Here is a 19,911-nt window from a genome sequence, read left to right as displayed (position 1 = left end):
CGATTCTTGTGCCTCAGCCTCCTGAGTAGCTGAGATTACAGGCGCCCACCACCACGCCTAGCTAATTTTTGTATTTTTAGTAGAGATAGGGTTTCACCATGTTGGTCAAGCTTGTCTTGAACTCCTGACCTCAGGTGATCCACGCGCCTCGGCCTCCCACAGTGTTGGGATTACAGACGTGAGCCACCGTGCCCAGCCAGAGAAAATCTTATATTTGACTTGAATATCTGAACTTAAAAGGCAACAAACCAGAGAACCTGAGGGGTAACGGAAGGACAGCAAAACACAGAGGCCTGGCCCCAGTAGGGGAATCGGGTGTAACTCGGAAGAAATGCTGACGGAGCTCTTACCATGTGGCACGCGCAGGAGCATGCTGGCCTGTTTTACTCAGCCCCGGCCCTGGCCACAGAGAGGACGGGACCTTCCCCAAGTGAAGTGGGTTCTTCAGTTGTGGAAAAGGCCTTGCCACCCACTGCCAAGCATTCCCTTAGCTCCCCACAGGGCACGGAGAGCCAGGACCTGCTCCAGGAGGGAGAAAAATGTGAGTGACTCCTGCCCTCATGGTGGTTAGGATCCGATTGGAGATGAAATTTGACATGTGTGACCTGACTGAGCAACAGCTTTCTTTTTAAAAATAGCCCTGTTTCCCAGATTCTGAAGTACAGTATTTTATACTTGTTATGGAAAATCAGAGACATAGAAAAGTAGAAAGAAGGCCGAGTGCTGTGGTTCACACCTGTAAGGAGGCCGAGGCAGGTGGATCACTGGAGGTCAGGAGTTCAAGACCAACCTGGCCAACATGGTGAAACCCCGTCTCTACTAAAAATACAAAAATTAGCCAGGCACGGTGGCGGGCACCTGTAGTCCCTGCTACTCGGGAGGCTGAGGCAGGAGAATTGCTTGAACCCGGGAGGCGGAGGTTGCAGTGAGCTGAGATTGCGCCACTGCACTCCAGCCTGGGTGACAGAGCGAGACTCTGTCTCAAAAAATAAAAAACAGAAAAGTAGAAAGAAGAAAAAAGTCACAGATTATTTCTTCAACAAGAGATTCAATTGCCATTACCCGTTGGATATATATATATATATATATATATCTCATGCTTTATTATTTATGTACATAATCAAATCTCCCTTAATGTTATGTTTTTAGCTATTTTTAATAGTTTAAGTATACTTTATAAACCTCTTTTGAGAAGCAGCTGTTGTTTAGAGAAAACTTCTATGCATATTACAAACAATTCAAATCATTCAGAAGACTATAAAGTAAAGATTATCTCTGGCTGGGTGCGGTAGCCTATGCCTGTAATCCCAGCACTTTGGGTGGCTGAGATGGGCATATCACCTGAGGTCAGGAGTTCGAGACCAGCCTGGCCAACATGGTGAAACCCTGTCTCTACTAAAAATAAAAAAATTAGCTGGGCGTGATGGCGTACACCTGTAATCCCAGCTACTTGAGAGGCTGAGGCAGGAGAATCATTGGAACCCAGGAGGTGGAGTTGCAGCAAGCTGAGATCATGCCACTGCACTCCACCCTGGGTGACAGAGCAAGAATCTGCCTCCAAAAAAAAAAGAAAGAAAAAAAAGATTAGCTCGGATCCCCTCACTTGGAGACACCATTGTTAACACTTGGTAATGTCCTACATAAGAAGCCTCCTTGTGCATAAATCCACACATACTTTTGTTTGCAGATGCAGATAAATATAAGTGAAATGATGCCGATCGGGCCTCCCCACCCCGTGGTGTGTCCCTTACGTCTTTGCATGTCACTGGAACCTGGGAACCTGGTTCAGATCATTGTTCTGTTGGGTGGCTATTGCTGTGACTTAGTTGCTTGCTCCTTTATTGTGATACACGTGTTGTACGGAGGTGGACCTCTTTCTGCTCTGGGCCTCTGTTTCATCATCTAAGGCTGGGGCAGGAGGGTGATGTAGGGGTGGCTGTGTGCTGAGGGCTCTGCAGCTCTCAACAGCACGGGGCTATAATCCGTGTTGAATTGGAAGGGACCGTGGGTGTAGTCTGGGGTGGATCTGTCTGAGCTGGAGGGTCAAGGGAGGATTTCCAGAGTGGGCAAGTTTGGGAAGTGGGAACACTTTGGAGGGTGGGAGAGAGCAGGGACAACTCAAGAAGAATTTTAATCTCCCCTTCCCAAGAGGGCTGGGCCATAGGGCCACAGGCTGAGACTGCCAAGTGGGAAGCTGCTCTGCCTCCAGGTGGCCGGGGTGGGGTGGTTTAGGTGCCTCCCCGCTAGAATCTATCCTGACCATGTGCTGTAGAGGGGACCTGGACTGGCCCCCTCAGCCTTTGGCTATATGGTTTTATCCTGCGAGGAAAATCTCAGGTGTCCATACCTTGGAGGAATGAAGCCCTGGGTGGCGTGAAGTCCCAACGGGAGGCTCCGCATCACTTGACTGTCTTTTCTGTTATGTTCCAGGTGTCTCTGATTGTCTTTCTCCTCTGAGCATCCCTTATCTTCTTTCTAACCTTTGTCACCTTCCAGATGTCTCTGCCACCACAGATCTCTTCTGAGGCTGCCCGTGGCCACCAGGCCCAGGTCTTCCACCATGCAGTTGGCCTGCCCAGAGGCTCCCTGCCGAGCCCCTGCCCCGGCGCCCTTGGGTGCACTGTACAGCCCCAGGGCAGCAAGTGCATGGCTGCAGCCTTGCTCCCAGCCTTCTCCCTTTACAAAGGCTTGGGTCTGCAGCAGCTTAATTTCCGTGACCAGTTTGCATCACTCTGTGTAGCCAGTAAACATAAAACTGGATTATTTTCTGTTGCCCCCTTAGGATGGAATGTCATCCCAGGAGCCATCTCTTTTCCTCGGAGGGCATCTCAAGACCCCCCAGAGTTTGTAATTGCATATTGTGGGGCAGCTCCTCTCCTGTAATGAAAATCCACGTGTATCAGTGTTTATAGTTCACACGGACCGTTCTCTGTGTCTTTGGCCTGGGTGGTTGCGTGTCTGCGTGTGCTGTGCTCGTGTTGCGTGAGGCTGTGGGAATGTGATCATTTGTCACACAGGGGTGGGCCCACCATGTCCCCATGTAGCTGTGTCACAGTGGGAGCATCCAGGCTCGGGGCCCTTTCTGCACTGTCTGATCATATGCCTGATCGGAGAGCTCAGGCTCTCCCCAACCCTTTTGTTTGACCCTGAGTCCCCGAAACTTTTGACTTTTCCTTAGGCCTTATGTGGAGGAGCCACGCCACGTGAAGGTGCAGAAGGGCTCAGAGCCGCTGGGCATCTCCATCGTGAGTGGAGAGAAGGGCGGCATCTACGTCTCCAAGGTGACCGTGGGGAGCATCGCTCACCAGGCTGGCCTCGAGTATGGGGATCAGTTACTGGAGGTGAGAGGGAGCTGCCCTCCTGCATGGCGCCCATGGAAACCTGCACTTCTTCCCCCTCTCCTCCTCCTAGGGAACAGCAGTGCCCCCAAGTCCCCAGGGCCTCCTCCCTGTCCACAGCCCCGACCCCCTCACTGAGCCCATCCTGGTGTTTCCCCAGTTCAACGGCATAAACCTGCGGAGCGCCACGGAGCAGCAGGCGCGGCTCATCATCGGGCAGCAGTGTGATACCATCACCATCCTGGCCCAGTACAACCCCCACGTGCACCAGCTCAGCAGCCACTCCCGGTCCAGGTGAGTGCGGGCCTCCCCGGGCCGTCTGGGCTGGGGATGGAGAGGTGGGTGCAGCAGCACTCTGCTCATTGCAGGGAGACCCAGGGTGCCAGCCGTAAGTTCTGGGGATCCTACTGCTGCTAAAGAGAGAGTTGACCAGCCCTGGATTTTGGAAAAGGGGCATATATAGAGAGGCTGTCTCCTCCTGAAATGGGGTGTGGAAACAGATGGCTGTGGTCCCCCTGACCAGCAGGGGCCCATGGTAGCCAGGAGTTGTGGCCCCGGGGGTGGATTCTCACTCAAAGTGTTTGGCTCCCTGTCCAGGAGCAGATGCTGTACACCTGTCTGTATCTGCCCCTGAGCTGTGGGTTGAAGGGCAGAAAAGAAGGGGAGGCATGCCCTGCAGTGCTGCGCCACAAGCTCAGCAGGAGAGATGGGATGCACAGGCAGAGGAAAAGGGACAGGATGCTCACAGCTTCCTGAGGTCAGATGCCTTTGGAGAGTGCCCCTGAGCTGAGGACAGGTGGAGGGGAGAGGACAGGTGGATGTCATGGGTCCAGGCTTCTAATGTGTCTGCTCTGCTCAGGGCACAGGGTGCAGGGCTATGTGACCTGGTCCCCATTTATAGCTCAGATCTAGTTGCCACAGGAGTGGGGGTGGCTCTGGGTGGCTTCGTACTGCTCCTTATCCCTCCTGTCCTCCGCCTCCAGCTCACACCTGGACCCTGCCGGTACCCACTCCACTCTCCAGGGCAGTGGCACCACCACCCCGGAGCATCCATCTGTCATCGACCCACTGATGGAGCAGGACGAGGGGCCTAGCACCCCCCCAGCCAAGCAGAGCAGCTCCAGGTCAGCAGATGTTGCTGTGAGCCTTCCCTGTGTCCGCTTCGGCTGGGTGGGGCTGAGCACATTCTCCAAGTGGCGTGGGCACTGGGCAGCTGGCCTCATGTGCTGCAGGCCGCACACCAGGTCTTCAGGAGTTGGGCCGGGAGCACGGCATTCCTTTTTTCCTTCCCTACTCTCTCTTTTCCTTTCTCTTTTTCTCCTGTTTTCTATTGACTTGTTTTTTCCCCTGCATCTTCTCTTTCTCTTCTCCTTTTCTTGTTCACTCGCTTTCTGAGTCTGTCTTTGGACACATTCCCACAGTCATCACCCGGCCAGGCCCTGGGCTCTGGCCACCCACAGCAGTGCTTCCCCCAACGAGGTGGCAGACCAGTGCCGGGCACGTGCAGCAGAGTCAGGGTGCTGGGAGGGCACTGCTGGCCGCCACAGAGCAGGCAGGAAGATCACTGGAGTGTGGCAGGGGAGGTGGCAGCTGGATTAAAATGTTCAGGACAGGCAAGAGCCAAGAGTGGGCATAAAGAGAAGTCCAGGCCGAGGGAGCAGCAGAGTTCAGGAGGAGGAAGGAGCTCCATGGGAGCTGCACAGCGTCCAGCCTGGCCTGGGGCTGCAGGGAGGGCCATCCAGGCCATGGTGTGACATGATCACTCTGCCGTCCTGGAGGAGCTGTGTCTCCAGCACTGAGAGGCCTTCACCAAGCCCTGGGCAGCATCTCACAGAATGAGGCCAGCTCTGCATTCTCTATACCAGAGTCTGTCACATTGGAACTTACCTGCTGCAAGGTTTTCCTCCCGGGCTGGCGTCTCCCCTGAAGCCCCCTGTATCTGTTTCCATCGCTGTCCCATCTCACTCCCTCCATGTGTTCAGCAGCTTACTTTCAGCTTCCCTTCCTTGATTGTAAGTGCCTTGATGGCAAGGGGCCCCTCTTCACAAGTTAGCAGTTGCTGGTCTATAGAAGCTTCTTCGTAGACATTTGCTGAATACATTGCTGTGCTCTGGACAGTGAGGCCAACTTTACCTTTCCTTAGGAAGTACTAAGTTAGGAAAATGAGTGTGATCCACATGGGAGGGAGGCCATCCTGATCTTTAAGGCATGAGATTGATAGCCGGGCCTGGGAGCAGGGGCACTGATTTACGGTTCTGACTGCCCCCGCTAACTGGCTTTGGACCTGGGGTCTTGCCTTCATCTCCAGTGCACCTTAGCATCCTGTCCCGAACGCCAAGCCAGTAGAACTAGAGGCCACCTCTCAGCTCCCTGTGGTTCTGAGACCCCAAGAAGCAGGCAGAAAGCAGTTAGGGCATTGGCCACTGCTTTGTCTTTTTGTGCCTCCTCTTTGTGCACAGTTGAGGAACTTTGTTTTTTTCCTGAAAGGATTGCGGGAGATGCCAACAAGAAGACCCTGGAGCCACGCGTTGTCTTCATCAAAAAGTCCCAGCTGGAGCTTGGGGTGCACTTGTGTGGTGGGAACCTGCATGGGGTGTTTGTGGCCGAGGTGGAGGATGACAGTCCTGCCAGGGGTCCTGACGGCCTCGTGCCAGGGGACCTCATCCTGGAGGTGAGTTCTGAGCTGCTGAGCAGGCCAGGCCTCCATCTACCTGCACAGTGGGCTTGCTGCCATCTCAGGTGGCACCAAAGACGGAGGAGTACAGCCTCTCATCTGGTGAGCCAGTCAGGGCTGACTTTTGTTGTTGTTGTTGAGGCAGAGTCTTGCTCTGTCGCCCAGGCTGGAGTGCACTGGCACAATCTCAGCTCACTGCAACCTTCACTTCCCAGGTTCAAGCGATTCTCCTGCCTCAGCCTTCCGAGTAGCTGGGACTACAGGCATGTGCCACGATACCCGGCTAATTTTTATATTTTCAGTAGAGACCAGTTTCACCATGTTGCCCAGGCTGGTCTCAAACTCCTGACCTCAAGTGATCTGCCCGCCTCGGCCTTCCAAATTGCTGTGATTATAGGCATGAGCTACCGTGCCCAGCCTCAGGATTGATTTTTTTTTTTTTTTGAGACAGAGTTTTGCCCTTGTTGCCCAGGCTGGAGTGCAGTGGTGCAATCTCAACTCACCACAACCTCCACCTCCCAGGTTCAAGCGATTCTCCTGCCTCAGCCTCCTGAGTAGCTGAGATTACAGGCATGCGCCAACACGCCCAGCTAATTTATTTTTGTATTTTTTGTAGAGACGGGGTTTCATCATGTTGGCCAGGCTGGTCTCAAACTCCTGACCTCAGGTGATCCACCCGCCTCGGCCTCCCAAAGTACAGGGATTACAGGCGTGAGCCACTGTGCCTGGCCAGGCTTGTCTCAAACTCCTGACCTCAGGTGATCCACCCGCCTCGGCCTCCCAAAGTACAGGGATTACAGGCGTGAGCCACTGTGCCTGGCCAGGGTTGATTTTTAATCTCTGTAAACCCAGAATCCTGCCAAGCCCTTCTGAGGAGGTCCCTGTGAAGCCAGGCAGGCCATTGAGGGAACCTGAGGGCAGAGCCTTGGCTCAGGCCCTGGGCACCAGGAGGTGCTCGCCCTCAGGTGATGTAGCTGCAGGACTCTGTTCTGATGAGAGAGGATGGTCTTTCTCTGTGGTCTCCTGCCTCATGGGGGAGATGGTTTGTGAGAATATAAAGGCACAAGTTGGGCTGGGTTTGGTGGCTCATACCTGTGAATTTTAGGAGGCCAAGGTGGGAGAATTAGTTGAGCCCAAGAGTTCAAGACCAGCCTGGGCAACATAGTGAGACCCTGTCTTTACAGAAAACAAAACAAAAAAATTAGCCAGGTGTGGTGGAGTGTGCCTGTTGTCCCAGCTATTCTGGAGGCTGAGGTGGGAGGATCACTTGAGCCTAGGAGGTATAGGCTACTGTGAGCTGTGATTGCACCACTGCACTCAGTCTGTGTGACAGAGGGAGACCCTGTTTCAGAAAATAAATAAATAAAAGCACAGGCAGCATCAGCAAGAGGAAGGTCCCTATTCTGAAAAGCCCAGACTTGCCAGTCACCAGAACAGGGGTTTTCCTGGATAAGCTGTCAAGGGCAGGGCAGCCACTTGGCAGAGGACCTGGTGTCCAGGGAGCATGCACAGGACCTGGAGACTGGGGCGACCATGAAGACTCAGTCCTTCCTGCAGAGGGGAGGTAGCCAGAGTCTCAGTTAAGGAGGGATGTTGAATTTCTGCCGTATGGTCAGCACTGGCCCCTCTCGGGTGCCCAAGCTGCCCCCTGGCTTCTGCCTTCTGATGCATCCACCCCCATCCCTGGCAGTATGGCAGCCTGGACGTGCGGAACAAGACAGTGGAGGAAGTCTATGTGGAGATGCTGAAGCCCAGGGATGGCGTCCGCCTGAAGGTGCAGTACCGCCCTGAGGAGTTCACGAAGGCCAAGGGCCTGCCTGGTGACAGCTTCTACATCAGGTACCAGTGACTGGGGAATTGGTGGGAGATTTGGAACCAGAGGAGAGGCTTTCACTGGAGACTCTTTTCCTGGTGAATGGCTCTCTGTTTCTTGCCCCCCAAGGCTGGGGCCATGATCGTCATTCCTTGACACTCAATCTGCACGCTTATTTATGTTGAGATGATTGTGACTTAGAACAACCCTTTAGGGCTTAAAGAACCAGATGGGCTCCCTCTTTAGGGCTTAAGACCTGGAGAATTTGGAGGCAGTCAAGCCCCGTTTTCCTGTGTGCTGTGCTCCTCTTTTTCTGGTGTCCCCCAAGCCAGGTTTGCAGATCCCTCTGCAGTGTGTGTGGACTTCCAGGCATCTTCAGTGCCCTTACTACTGTATGAAATGCTGTGGGCATTTAGGGATGGCAGCAGGCTTTCTAGGAGGAGCTCAGAGCTTTCTTCACATTTCTTAAGATCCAAGATCACAGAAAGCATGAGAACACTGATGCGGTACAACTCCCTGTCTCTAGGGTAGAAGATGACATATTTCCATCCTAGAGAGATTCCAGTCTGTAGGAACCAGGGGCTGGGCCTGGGCTTCGAGGAGGGAGGCAACTGGGAAAGGCCACCTGGAAAGGGAAGTTACGGCCTCAGATCTTGGTGAGTTCTTTGATGGGGATGCGCCCTCAGTGTTAGGGGAGCAAAGGCAGTCTTTGCCCCTTTATGTAAAACACAGGGCTCCCCACTTTGAGAATCACCACCCTCGGCGATTCCTGATCAAGTTTGGAGACAGCCCAAAGCAGAATGGCAGCCTTAGGGGCCTGGCCACAGAAGGCACCTGGTTCGTCCTTGGTGGCCAGAGCCGCCTGATCGTGTTCCTTCTGTGCTGTGGTCCAGGGCCCTGTACGACCGGCTGGCAGATGTGGAGCATGAGTTGAGCTTTAAGAAGGACGACATCCTCTACGTGGATGACACCTTGCCCCAGGGCACGTTCGGGTCCTGGATGGCTTGGCAGCTGGACGAGAATGCCCAGAAGATCCAGCGCGGGCAGATTCCCAGCAAATATGTGTAAGTGTTCTCCGGGCCTGGGGTGGGGTGGGGCAGGGGTCGCCGAGGGCCACCAGCCATGGAGCTGTCCCATGGGAGGGGGCTGGGGCCAGGGCTGCTGGAGGAGGGATTCTGCTTCTTATCTTAGCTTCTGCTCTCTACATTTTGCCACAAGTGCTGGTCTAAAAAGCTGCTCCTAGTGTGAGTCAGTGCTGTATAGAGCACAGTGATGGGTCAGAAGGCATAACTTGTTTTAGAAAAATGGATTTATGGAGATACTCGTGCCTTGCCGCTCCCTCAAAGTGTACCATTCAGTGGTTTTCAACATATTCATAGGTGTGTGCAGCTGCCACTACAGTTAATTTTAGAGCATTTCCATCACCTCAAACAAACCCCAGACCCATTAGCTGTCAGCCCCTTATCCCACTGTCCTCCCACCCAGCCCTCAGCCCTAGGCAGCCACTACTTTACTTTTGATACCCATGGGTCTCCCTGTCTGGACTTCTGTGTGGTTGGGATTGCATAGTGCGGCCTTTCATCTGGCTCCTGTCACTGAGCATGTTTTCGAGGCAGCCTGCATCCCTGCATCATTTCCCTTCTATGGCAGGAAGCGTAACTCGTCATGTCACCAATTGAAGGCTGTCCTAGCAGTTCCTTTTGACACCGAGCTGAATATGCTGTAGTAGAAAAAATCGCCTGCTCTGAGAGCTTGCCCTGGTGCTGGTGTTTGTGTCACCCCCACAGCATGTACCGAGGGTTCCCAGGGGCGTGGGAGGAGATGTAGCCTTGAGACCTGCCAAGGAGTGTGGGGGGAGCCCAGTGTCTGGCCCACCTTTGCTTTTCTCACCAGGAAGGGCAGGAAGGGCAGGGCAGCAGGGTCTCGATGGCCCTGCCCAGCATTGTCCCCTGTGCCACAGGATGGACCAAGAATTCTCCAGGAGGCTCAGCATGTCTGAAGTCAAAGATGACAATAGCGCCACAAAGACGCTGTCAGCAGCTGCACGCCGGTCCTTTTTTCGGAGGAAACACAAGCACAAACGCAGCGGGTCCAAGGACGGGAAAGACCTGCTCGCCTTGGATGCCTTTTCCGGTGACTCCATTCCACTCTTTGAAGGCAAGTGGCTGAGCTCATTTTCCAGTGGGCTCTCCAGATGGGGCTTGCTGTGGATCCAGGAGCTCCACAACAGGGACTTAAACAAAAGAGAGTCTTACTTTGCTTTTGTGCACAAGTCTGAAGGTGTGTGTTCGGCTTGGTCGGGGGGTGCTGCCATCTTCAGAGCCACATCTATGGGGTGTGGCTTCCATCCTCCCAGTCACCGCCTGTCAATGCAGCTGCAGCCATCATGTCCCTGTTTCAGGCAGCAGGAGGAAGGAAGGAGTGGTAAGGCAGAAGTGTGCCTCAGCTGAGCGTGCCTCTTTCAGCAGCTATCTGGAAGCCCTAACCTGTGACTTCAACTTGCATCTCATTGTCCACTTGCATGTGCAAGAGAGGTCAAAAAGGCATGTTTTGGCCAGGCACAGTGGCTCACACGTTTAATCCCAGCACTTTGGGAGGCTGAGGTGGGTGGATCACCTGAGGTCAGGAGTTCAAGACCAGCCTGGCCAACATGGTGAAACCCTGTCTCTATTAAAAATACAAAAATTAGCCAGGTGTGGTGGCAGGCACCTGTAATCCCAGCTACTTGGGAGGCTGAGGCAGGAGAACTGCTTGAACCCAGGAGGCGGAGGTGCAGTAAGCCAAGATCACACCACCGTACTCCAGCCTGGGTGACAGAGCAAGATCCTGTCTCAAAAAATAATTAAAACAAAAAGAAAAGGCATGTTTTAGCTGGGTGCATTGCTGGCCTCAGTAAGAGGTTCAGTTACTAAGGAAGAATGGAGGGATAGCTATTGGGTAGGCAAGAAGCAATCTCTGCTGAGTGCCTTGCTTGCCATTTGTTTTTAGGTTCTTACAGGCTGCTTGGTAGTGACCAAGAGCTGTCGGTTTCTGCAGAACTTCGGCATTTCTGGCCTCAGTCCTGTGTTCATTAACAAGTCTTGTATAATCCTTATGGAGCAAGATGCTAGTCCAGGGCTGGAGTTGAGTAATAGGAGATGTCAGACATCCCCTGGTAGACAGCCCTTGTGGAAAGGATGCATTTGTCCTTTAAAGCAAGAGGCCCTTAGGAACGTGGCTCCCAGGGCCCTGGTGTGTGTCTACTGTCTACTGTCCTAGAATGTGCCCTCCCTGGCAATCAGGTATGGGGGTGGCAGTGAGCAGCAGAGTGTAGGGCAGCTGGCTGCCTCCCTCCCTCTCTTCCCTTTTTACAATGAAGACCTTAGGCCTAGGGAGTTCAGTGGATCACACTGTAGTTCATGGCCCACTGTCACTATCAGCTGGGACAAGGGTTGGCAAACTATTGGCCATGGACCGAGTCTGGACTACTGCCTATTTTTAAATGGTCTGTGAGCTGAGCATGGGTTTTTACACTTCTTAAAATGTAAGATGTAAAAAAGTCTATTAGCCCTTTGCTGATAACAATTGCTTAATTTTGCCGTTTTGCCTTCAAAGCCTAAAATATTTACTATCTTGCCCCTTATAGAAAAAGTTTAGGCCAGGCATGGTGGCGCATGCCTGTAATCCCAGCACTTTGGGAAGCCGAGGTGGGTGGATCACCTGAGGCAGGGAGTTCAAGACCAGCCTGGCCAACATGGTGAAACCCCATCTCTACTAAAAAATACAAAAATTAGCCTGGTGTGGTGGCTCATGCCTGTAGTTCCAGCTACCGAAGAGGCTGAGGCAGGAAGATTGCTTCAGCCTGGGAGGTCAAGAGCTGCAGTGAACTGTGATCACGCCACTGCACTCTAGCCCAGGCAACAGAGTGAGACCCTGTCTCAAAAAAAAAAAAAAAAAAAAAAAAAAAATTGCCAACCTGTTACTCAAGGCAAGGTTTCTCTCTTATTTTGCTTTTTGGTTTTTTTCCTTCACTCTCTTTGGCCTCCACTCTTGTGCCCTCTGCTCCTTTCTCCGTAGGTGCCATCTCCATTATGTTTGGCATTTGTCCGGTGGTGCTAGTGTCTTTAAAAAATAGCCCTTTGTCTATTCTTCCCTTTAGCTCTTCAGGTGTTTTTCAGTATATATCTTGAAGTTGTCGTTAGATACATACACCTTTTGCATTGTTACACCTTCCTGGTAAATTAACCTTTTTATCGTTATAAAATGCCCTTCTTGATCTCCAGGAATGTTTCTTGCTGAAAGTCTATTTTACGTGATATTTTTATTGACATTACCAGTTTTCTTTTGGTTATCTTTGGCACAGTTTATCTTTTTCTTTTACTTCAAACTTTTCTGTCACTTTATATTTAAATATCCCTTATAAGCAGCATGTGGGACTTTTTAAATCCACTGTGGCAATCTGTCTTTTTAAAAATTTTATCCAAGTGTAACATACATACAGCAATGCACACATTCATTTGCAGAAAAGTGAGCAGTGTGAGGAATTTCCACAATCTGAACACCCCTGTGGCAGTCTTGATTGTTTCATCAAGAGTATTTACCTCATTACATAAAGTAGACATTTCCCATCTTACTGTTTGTTTTCTATTCATTCTACCTCGTTTGTGTTTGTCCCTTCTTTCTTGCTTTTTAAAAATGAATCATGTGTTTTGTTTTATTCTGCCTCTATATCATCTACTGTTATCCTCTCACATCTACTAGTGTTTAGTTGTTTCTATTTTATTCTTTTGGGGGTTAAAATAGACCTCACAGTGTGCACCTTTGACTTACTGCTAAGAGAAATCATTGCTTTGACCACTTCCCTGATAATTCTAAGACATCAAACCACTAACTCCATTTATCTCTTTTCTAACTTTGATACTATTTGCATTTTATTTTATTATTATTTTATTTTTTGAGGCAGAATCTCGCTCTGTCGCCCAGGCCGGAGTGCAATGGTACGATCTCGGCTCACTGCAACCTCCGCCTCCCAGGTTCAAGCGATTTTCCTGCCTCAGCCTGCCGAGTAGCTGGGATTACAGGTGCCTGTCACCACATCTGGCTAATTTTTGTATTTTTAGTAAAGACGGGGTTTCACCATGTTGGCCAGGCTGGTCTTGAAACTCCTGACCTCAAGTGAGCCGCCTGCCTTAGCCTCACAAAGTGCAAGGCACTGCGCCCGGGATTACAGGCGCAAGGCACTGTGCCCGGCCATACTTTTCTCATTTTAATTCTACAGATACTTTAACTCTGACTCAGTCTGTCCATTTGCACATCAATTATTCATCGGTTTTTGCCTTTTACATTTCCATTGCTCTTTATTCCTTCCTGCAGTTTTGTGCTTCTGATTTTGTTTTCTTTCTGCTAAACAACTTGCAGAAATGTTTTTCTTGTAGTGCAGGTTTTTTGGTGACACATCCTGTCAGTGTTTGTGTCTGAAAATGTCCATTTTAATATCGTTTTTGGAGATTCTCACTGGATATAGAATTTTAGATTGGTGGATGTTTTACTTGGGTGCTTTAAAGATATCATTCCTGGTCCCTGGCTCTCTTTGTGTAGTAGTTTCCTGTGGCCGCTGTACCCAATTACCACAGACTGTGTGGCTTCAAACACACAGGTTTATCCTCCCACAGTTCTGGAGGCCAGAAGTCCACACTCAGGACCACTGGGTCAGTCAAATTGTTGGCCAACCTTCGCTCCCTCGGGGCTTGAGGAGAGAGCCTGTTCCTTGCCCCTCCCAGCTTCTGGTGGCTGCTGCCAAGCCTTTGCTGTGGCCACATCACTGTCATCTTCAAATCTCATCTGCTCCATCTTCACGTCACCTCGTCCTCCACGTGGGTCTCTCTCTCAACTCCCTCTGCCTCTCAGAGGACCCGTGGGGTTTTATTTAGGACCCACCCAGATACTCCAGGAAAAGCCCTTCCTCCCAAGGCCTTTAACTGAATCATCGCTTCTTTTGTTGCATAAGGTGTAATGCTCATGGGATCTGGGGCTTAGGACATGAGTCAGTCTTTGGGGGACACTTGTCAGCCTGCCACACTCATTGCTGGTGAGAAGTCATCTTTCCAGGCTCAGTGCTGAAGGCCGTGCCACCACCCGTCCACCACCATGAGTGGGTAGGGTTTTCTCTGCCTTCCTTTCTCAGAAAGAAACTTCTTAATTTCTTACCATACCGTGCTTCCCCCGTGTGGTTTTCTTTGTGTTTATCCTGCTCAGAAGGTGCTTAGCACTTTTTACATCTGTAGTTTGATGGTATGGTCGGTTTTGGAGATTCCTGGCCGCAGTTTCTTTCATATTGCTTCTGTGCTGACCTTGCCTCTCCTCGGGGTTTTTGTTCTTCGACAATACCCTGTCTGTCTCCTGTCTTCTGGGCTCTTTTTCTCCTGTATTTTCCACTTCTTTCTTTCTCTCCATGATTCAGCCAGCCTGGTTGTTTTCTACTCTTTTTTCCTGTTCATTATTCCACTCTTCTGTTGCATCCATTATGTTCTTACTTTCAGAAGTTGTATTTTATTTATCACTCTAGAGTTTCCACTTGGTTCTTTTTTACCAGGCTTTAATTCTCTGCTGAGACTTTCCCTCTTGTCATCTGTCCTCTTAAATACTTGAATCATATGTTTGTAAAGACTGCGTTTGGTAACTGTCATGTGTGGTCATCCCTGAGTCTCTTTCTGTGGTCTTTGTTTTTCTTGGTCCTGCCCCATGATATGCCTGGTTATTGTTTATTGAGATGTCAGAAGTTATGTTTAGGGGATTTTCAGGGCTCCGGGTGATGTTGCCAGCTTCCAGAGAGGGTCTGCCCTCTGCTCTGGAGATAGCCGCTGCTCGCAGATCACTTTGATCGAGCCACAGACTCAGCTGACCTCAGGCTGGGTTGCAGCTTTTGTGCAGCTGGTGGTTCACCTGACCCTAGGGGGTGGCCCACCAGTGGTCCCAGCCTGGGGTGTTCCCTAGGGCCGCTCTTCCCTAGGGAGCCTTGACTTCCAGTTTCTCACTCTTCAGCACTGGGAGGCCATGGAACACTGCTCAGTGTCTTAGTGACTGTCTTAGATGCTTAGCTTCTTGCTTTTCACAGCTTAAGAATTTGGCAAATGGCTTTAAGGGAAAACCTGTGATACCAGACTTAGTTCTTTGCCCTTCCCTTCCTCTGGAATCATGACCCACCAGGTCCTGGCAGCCCTGAACTCCGTTTTGATCTCACCTGCTTTGGAGATTTTCAGAAACTTTTTGTGGGTTCTCAGTCCTTAGCAGCCCTGTGCCTGGGTTCTCAGCCCTCAGCAGCGGCCCTGTGCCTGGGTTCTCAGCCCTCAGCAGCGGCCCTGTGCCTGGGTTCTCAGCCCTCAGCAGCGGCCCTGTGCCTGGGTTCTCAGCCCTCAGCAGCGGCCCAGTGCCTGGGTTCTCAGTCCTCAGCAGCGGCCCTGTGCCTGGGTTCTCAGCCCTCAGCAGCGGCCCAGTGCCTGGGTTCTCAGCCCCTCAGCAGCGGCCCTGTGCCTGGGTTCTCTGCCCCTCACTCTCACTTTAGAAGTCTCCAGTTGCTCTGAAGGGGGAAAGGCCTGCAGAATGTCAGCTTCTAATACTCCAGTTTCCTTCTCTCCAGGATCTTGGCATCTCAAATCCTGTCTTGTCTCTGCCACTCTACGATGCCTTCAAAAAGATATTTCTCATTTTTTATCCAGATTTTCTAGGTGTTCTCCAAGGGATGCTGCAAGCTGTTCCATTATACCTGGGAGTGGTAATCCCTGTGTAGTAGTTTAAAAGTTACCCCAGCTAATTCTAATGCACAGTGGGTTTTGAATTCCTGCTTTAGTTTATTGCTTCCAACTGCTGCATAGCATCCCTGGTACCCCCCACCCTGCTGATAGTGCACCCACCTGCAATGGTCTAAGTGGACTCAACTCTCCACCACCCAGAGGACACTGTATGTCTTTATGCTTGCTCTTTTAGGGGCTTGTGCAGGAGTGTCTCAGGAATATATGGAGGACTGGTTTTCCTCTTATCTTAGTCTGCTAGGGCTGCTGTAACCAAATACCACAGGCCAGGCACGGTAGCTCACACCTGTAATCCCAGCACTTTGGGAAGCTGAGGCAAGAGGATCGCTTGAGGCCAGGAGTTTGAGACCAGCCTGGGCAACATGGCAAGACTCCCATCTCTACAAAAACTTTAAAAAACTAATCAAGTGTGGTGGCGTGTGCCTGTAGTCCCGGCTACTCAGGAGGCTGAGGCTGGAGGATCACCTAAGCCCAGGAGTTCAGTGCTGCAATGAGCTATGATTGTGCCACTCCACTTCAGCCTGGCAACAAAGCAAGAGCATTTCTCAAAAACAAAAACAAACCAAAAAACCAATACCACAGACTAGGTGACTTAAATAACAAGAATTCATTTTCTCACAGTTCTTGAGGTTGGAAATCCGAGATCTGGGTGCCAGTGTGGTTGGTTCTGGTGAGGGCTGTCATCCTGCCTTGTACGCAGCTGCCTCCTTGCTGTGTCCTCACATGTTGGAGACAGAGAGATCTCTGGTGTCTCTTCCTCTTAAAAAGCCGCAGTTCTATCAGATTAGGGCCTTGCTCTTCTGACCTCATTTAACTTACCTCCTGAAGACTCCGTCTCCAAGGGGAGTCACACTGGGGCTTAGGGCTTCAACATATAAATGTCGAGGGGACATAGTTCAGTCCACAGCACCTTTTAAAGAAAGCCATTGCAGTATGGTCTAAGGTTGGAACCCCCAGGACCATGCCTTTGCTCTGCCCTGATTAGCTGTGACCTTGGATAGGCTGTTTTTCTTCTCCAGTTGGAGTCAGTGACTCATAAGATGCTGTCTAGTCTTACAATTCTGTAATTGTGAGGACATCTGACAAAGAAGATTGTCAGGGAGGAAAAAGAATCTCCTAAATTGGTACCCCACAGTGTGGAATGTTAGTAATCATTAAGGGAGAATATGGTTTTTTTTAACGATTAACATTTTAATGTATTTCTTACCAGTTTTTTACTTAATACAACAAAGCTGGGATTACACTGCATTACACTGTTTTCATCCAGGTATTTCCACTATCATATTGTTAGCATCTTCCCATCTCAGTAATATTCTTCCAAACCATTCTTTTAAGCACTATATTGAATTCCACCCTACAGCGACTGTGCCATAATTTGGGAATATGATTCTTATACCAGTAAATGGAGGGAATGGTGACGTAGTGTCCATCAGCAGGGAAGTGGATAAGTCAATCCAGAATAAGTGTTAATGGGATGCCCAAAAGGAGCAGAGCGGCCCACGACGAATCACCAGGGATGCCTCCCAGAAACACAGCCCCGGACAAGGAGCGAGTTATAAAGTATCCACAGACACACTTAAACAATATATATTCTAGGTTTTCTTTAGCATATAAAAATCAGTTTATAAGAAGAACTAGGATACACTTCCAGCTCATAATAGTGGTTACCTTCAAGGAGCCCAGTGGGGACTGGGGTTGGGGAAGGGGTATCAGAGAGGAGTGCTGGCCTTATCCGTGAGGTTCAGATTTGTTACAGAGAGGATTTGTTTATGTAAACTCCTCTCGGAGGAAGTTCTTTGCCCCGTGACTCCTCCTCAGAGCCTTCACTCGGGACCACATGGGGTTCCAAGGTGGTGAATGTGACCACCAAACCCTCCTCCAGTTTTAAACAACAGAGCTGCTGGTCACCAGGTTAGGAAGTGCTGTGTAAAAGACTGTGTGGATGTATGTGGATAATGATCAGTTTTATTATTTTATTTATTTTTATTGAGATCTAGTCTTGCTCTGTTGCCCAGGCTGGAGTACAGTGGTGCAGTCTCGGCTCACTGCAACCTCCGCCTCCTGGGTTCAAGTGATTGTTGTGCTTCAGCCTCCTGAGTAGCTGGGATTACAGGTGTGCGCCAGCACACCCGGCTAATTTTTGTATTTTTAGTAGAGAAGGGGTCTTGCCTTATTGGCCAGGCTGGTCTCAAACTCTTGACCTCAAGCGATCCACCTGCCTCAGCCTCCCAAAGTGCTGGGATTACAGACGTGAGCCACCATGCCCAGCAGTGATCACTTCTAAAAAACACACACACAGGGACAGGGCAAGAGGAGAGGAGAGACTTTACTTACTCCCCGAGTTTGCCCACAGGTTGCTCTTCATGGAGCCTGCTGCTGCAGCTGGCACTGTGCTTGTGTTCTCCTGAGCCTTCTGCCTCCTGGTCCCTGTGCCTGCTCTGCAGTCACTCCTTGTTCTGCATATGCGTACAGATCCCTCCAGGCCAAGCCTCTCATGGACCCTTCCTCCCAAGCCTGCAGTCATCTTGTGCTCTGCCCTCCCCATCATCTCCATACTCACCCTCTTGCCCTGCTCTTTCTGGAGACACCGTTCTCATCCCACTTCCCTCCTGGGCCTGCCCAAGTGGTCTTTTCACCCTGTCATCCAGCCGCAGTGTCTACTGAAGCCCGCCGCTCCTGGAATTGCCAGGCAGCTCTTGCGTGCTGTCTTGCTGTTCATGTGTTGCTCTGTTGTGACTCTAGTTAAAGTGTGTGCTTTTTAATGGCAGGAACTCTGTGTTCTATTCTTTATTATGTTTCTGAGATTCCAGCACAGTGACTTATATACCAGGGAGACGCCAGGAAGATCTTGCTGGGTTTTAGACTGTGTCTCCCTGCAAGGACTTTATTCATTTGGTGCAAGGGGAGGTTTACTGCATGTATCAACTAGGATATTGGTTTGACTGCTTTAACTGAAACCAAATAACAATGGCTTAAGCATAATGGGCAGTTTATTTCTCTGTCGTGTACAAGTCTGAGCTGTGGTTGATGTGGGAGAGGCATTGCGTTCTGAGGATCATCCAGGACCCAGGTCCCTTCCATCTTGTGCCTCTGCCATTTCTTAAGGGTTATCCTCAACTGCATGGCCAGAGCTGGCTCACAGCACTCACCCGTTCTAGCCGTGCAGATTGGGGGGGCCTCACCTGTCACTGGGCAGGTCTGGGTTACACTGACCACACCTTCCTGGGGAGTGGGAGCTTTACCTGCCAAACCCCAGAGGCTGCCTTGCCAGAGAGCAGAGGAGAATGGAGATGGGGCAGGGGAAGCAGGCGTCGACCCACGAGGAAAAACCAGAGCAGAAGGAAGCTCTGGGATGAGTGGTTGAGACCAGCTGCCTCTGGTGTTCACAGAGGGCATGGGGGGTGCTCATGCTGGACTCCAGGGGTGACGATGCCCGGTTGTGCCTGGGACACGAGATTTTCAGTGCTGAAGCTGGGGGAGTCCCAGGCAAACCAGAGTGGGCAAGGTCAGGGAGTGGGGTTCCCCAGCCCCACTCAGGTCCTCCACTCCAAGCTGGGTCCGTGACGCTGCTGCTCTCTCTCCCTCAGATTCGGTGAGCCTGGCCTATCAGCGGGTCCAGAAGGTGGACTGCACCGCTCTGAGGCCTGTCCTGATTCTGGGGCCTTTGCTGGACGTGGTGAAGGAGATGCTGGTGAATGAGGCTCCTGGCAAGTTCTGCAGATGTCCCCTTGGTAAGGGGCACGGGGCACCCTCTGTGCCTACTGAGCTCTTTGTCTCTATGTCCCTGTCCACCTGCCTGCCCAGCTGTGCACAGTGGGTGGCAGTACCGGGGGGCAGATTTCACAGTGTTCCAGAAGCCTCCTGACATGGGTCAGATTCATGCATGGCAGGACTGGGTTACTGACAGCTGCTGAGCAGTGTTCTTCCCCTGCTCCCTCTGCTGGGGCTCAGCAGGGCCTGGGGCTCCCTGATTCCTGTGTCTGTGCATTGCAGAGGTGATGAAGGCCTCCCAGCAGGCCATTGAGCGGGGTGTCAAAGATTGCCTGTTTGTCGACTATAAGCGGAGAAGCGGCCATTTCGATGTGACCACTGTGGCGTCAATAAAGGAGATCACAGAAAAGGTACCCAGGGCTTCAGTCTGAGGATTAGGCATCCAGTATTAGACCTCCTGTGCACAGGTCTAGGCCCCTGGTCCGTGATCCTCTGCCCCAGCGGCTCAGACCTTCAGTGAGCCCACCGTGTTGTGTTAGTCTGAGTTCACCTGTGCCTGGGCTTGCCCTCATGGCTGCTGTGTGTTTC

At 51.2% G+C, this 19,911-nt stretch overlaps 1 protein-coding gene across 2 annotated transcripts in view; it reads left to right on the top strand.

The window, feature by feature from the left end:
• Positions 1-19,911, top strand: part of DLG5 (discs large MAGUK scaffold protein 5) — a 136,054-nt gene that overhangs the window by 111,062 nt on the left and 5,081 nt on the right. For both annotated transcript variants that reach the window (XM_016918719.4, XM_016918717.4), the window contains exons 21-29: positions 3,179-3,341; positions 3,499-3,632; positions 4,322-4,462; positions 5,826-6,009; positions 7,703-7,851; positions 8,719-8,889; positions 9,786-9,982; positions 19,200-19,343; positions 19,606-19,733. In XM_016918719.4, the coding sequence (XP_016774208.2) occupies positions 3,179-3,341; positions 3,499-3,632; positions 4,322-4,462; positions 5,826-6,009; positions 7,703-7,851; positions 8,719-8,889; positions 9,786-9,982; positions 19,200-19,343; positions 19,606-19,733 (1,411 nt within the window). The remainder of the gene's footprint in view (positions 1-3,178; positions 3,342-3,498; positions 3,633-4,321; positions 4,463-5,825; positions 6,010-7,702; positions 7,852-8,718; positions 8,890-9,785; positions 9,983-19,199; positions 19,344-19,605; positions 19,734-19,911) is intronic.

Source organism: Pan troglodytes, chromosome 8 (assembly GCF_028858775.2).
Source record: "Pan troglodytes isolate AG18354 chromosome 8, NHGRI_mPanTro3-v2.0_pri, whole genome shotgun sequence".
Classification (NCBI taxonomy): domain Eukaryota; kingdom Metazoa; phylum Chordata; class Mammalia; order Primates; family Hominidae; genus Pan; species Pan troglodytes.
Note: the sequence above shows the minus strand (reverse complement) of the source record. Positions and strands in the feature narration are given on the sequence as shown.